Raw genomic sequence first — 1,210 nt, forward strand, 5'->3', positions numbered from 1 at the left:
AGAAAAAGAAAAAGAAAAAGAAAAAGAAAAAGAAAAAGAAAAAGAAAAAGAAAAAGTGAGTAGAAGGAATGAAGAAAGGAAAGAAAGAGAGCAATTAGACAAAGAAGGAACAAAAGGAGTGAAAGAAATAAGAAAGAGAAAGAGAGAAAGAAAAAAGAAAGAAAGAAGGAAATAACAAAAAAAAAAAAAGGAAGGAAGAAAAACTTACAAACAGGAAATCATCCTGCTGTTTTCTGTGAATATGCTGAGAGTCATATGAGAAAGACAGTTAGCTCTGATGCTGAAATAGAGTACATTGCAATAGTTTCCTCAGGGCATCCTTGATCTCTTTGTTCCTCATGCTGTAGATGAGGGGGTTCACTGCTGGAGGCACCATGGAGTACAGAAACGACACCACTAAATCCAGGGATGAGGACGAGATGGAGGGGGGCTTCAGGTAGGCAACCATAGCGGTGCTGATAAAGAGGGAGACCACGGCCAGGTGAGGGAGGCATGTGGAAAAGGCTTTGTGCCGTCCCTCCTCCGAGGGCATCCTTAGCACGGCCCTGAAGATCTGCACATAGGACAACACAATGAAAACAAAACACACAAAAGTAAAAAAGGTGCTAAACCCAAGAAGCCTTAGTTCCCTGAGGTAGTCTGAGTCTGAGCAGGAGAGCTTGAGGATCTGGGGGACTTCACAGAAGAATAGGTCCACGGCATTACCTCGGCAGAGTGGTATTGAAAATGTATGTGCAGTGTGCAGCAGAGCAGAGAGAAACCCACAGCCCCAGGCAGCTGCGGCCATGTGGACACAAGCTCTGCTGCCCAGGAGGGACCCATAGTGCAGGGGTTTGCAGATGGCCACGTAGCGGTCATAGGCCATGACAGTCAGAAGATAATATTCTGCTGAGATAAAAAATAAAAATAGAAAGACCTGTGCAGCACATCCCCCATAGAAGATGGCCCTGGTGTCCCAGAGGGAATTGGCCATGGCTTTGGGGAGAGTGATGGAGATGGAGCCCAGGTCGAGGAGGGAGAGGTTGAGGAGGAAGAAGTACATGGGGGTGTGGAGGCGGTGGTCGCAGGCGATGGCAGTGATGATGCGGCCGTTGCCCAGGAGGGCAGCCAGGTAGATGCCCAGGAAGAGCCAGAAGTGCAAGAGCTGCAGCTCCCGTGTGTCTGCGAATGCCAGCAGGAGGAACTCAGTGATGGAGCTGCCGTTGGACAT

At 48.3% G+C, this 1,210-nt stretch overlaps 1 protein-coding gene across 1 annotated transcript; it reads right to left on the bottom strand.

Moving 5' to 3' along the window:
- Positions 1-268: 268 nt before the first annotated feature.
- On the bottom strand, positions 269-1,210 carry LOC309683929 (olfactory receptor 14J1-like; the record flags this gene model as incomplete). The annotated part of the gene is made up of 1 exon (XM_082499906.1): positions 269-1,210. The coding sequence occupies one exon, from the start codon at positions 1,208-1,210 to the stop codon at positions 269-271; it is 942 nt and encodes a 313-aa protein (XP_082356032.1).

The sequence above is a fragment of the Vanellus vanellus genome (genome assembly GCF_965231255.1).
Source record: "Vanellus vanellus genome assembly, contig: HAP1_SCAFFOLD_35, whole genome shotgun sequence".
Lineage (NCBI taxonomy): Eukaryota > Metazoa > Chordata > Aves > Charadriiformes > Charadriidae > Vanellus > Vanellus vanellus.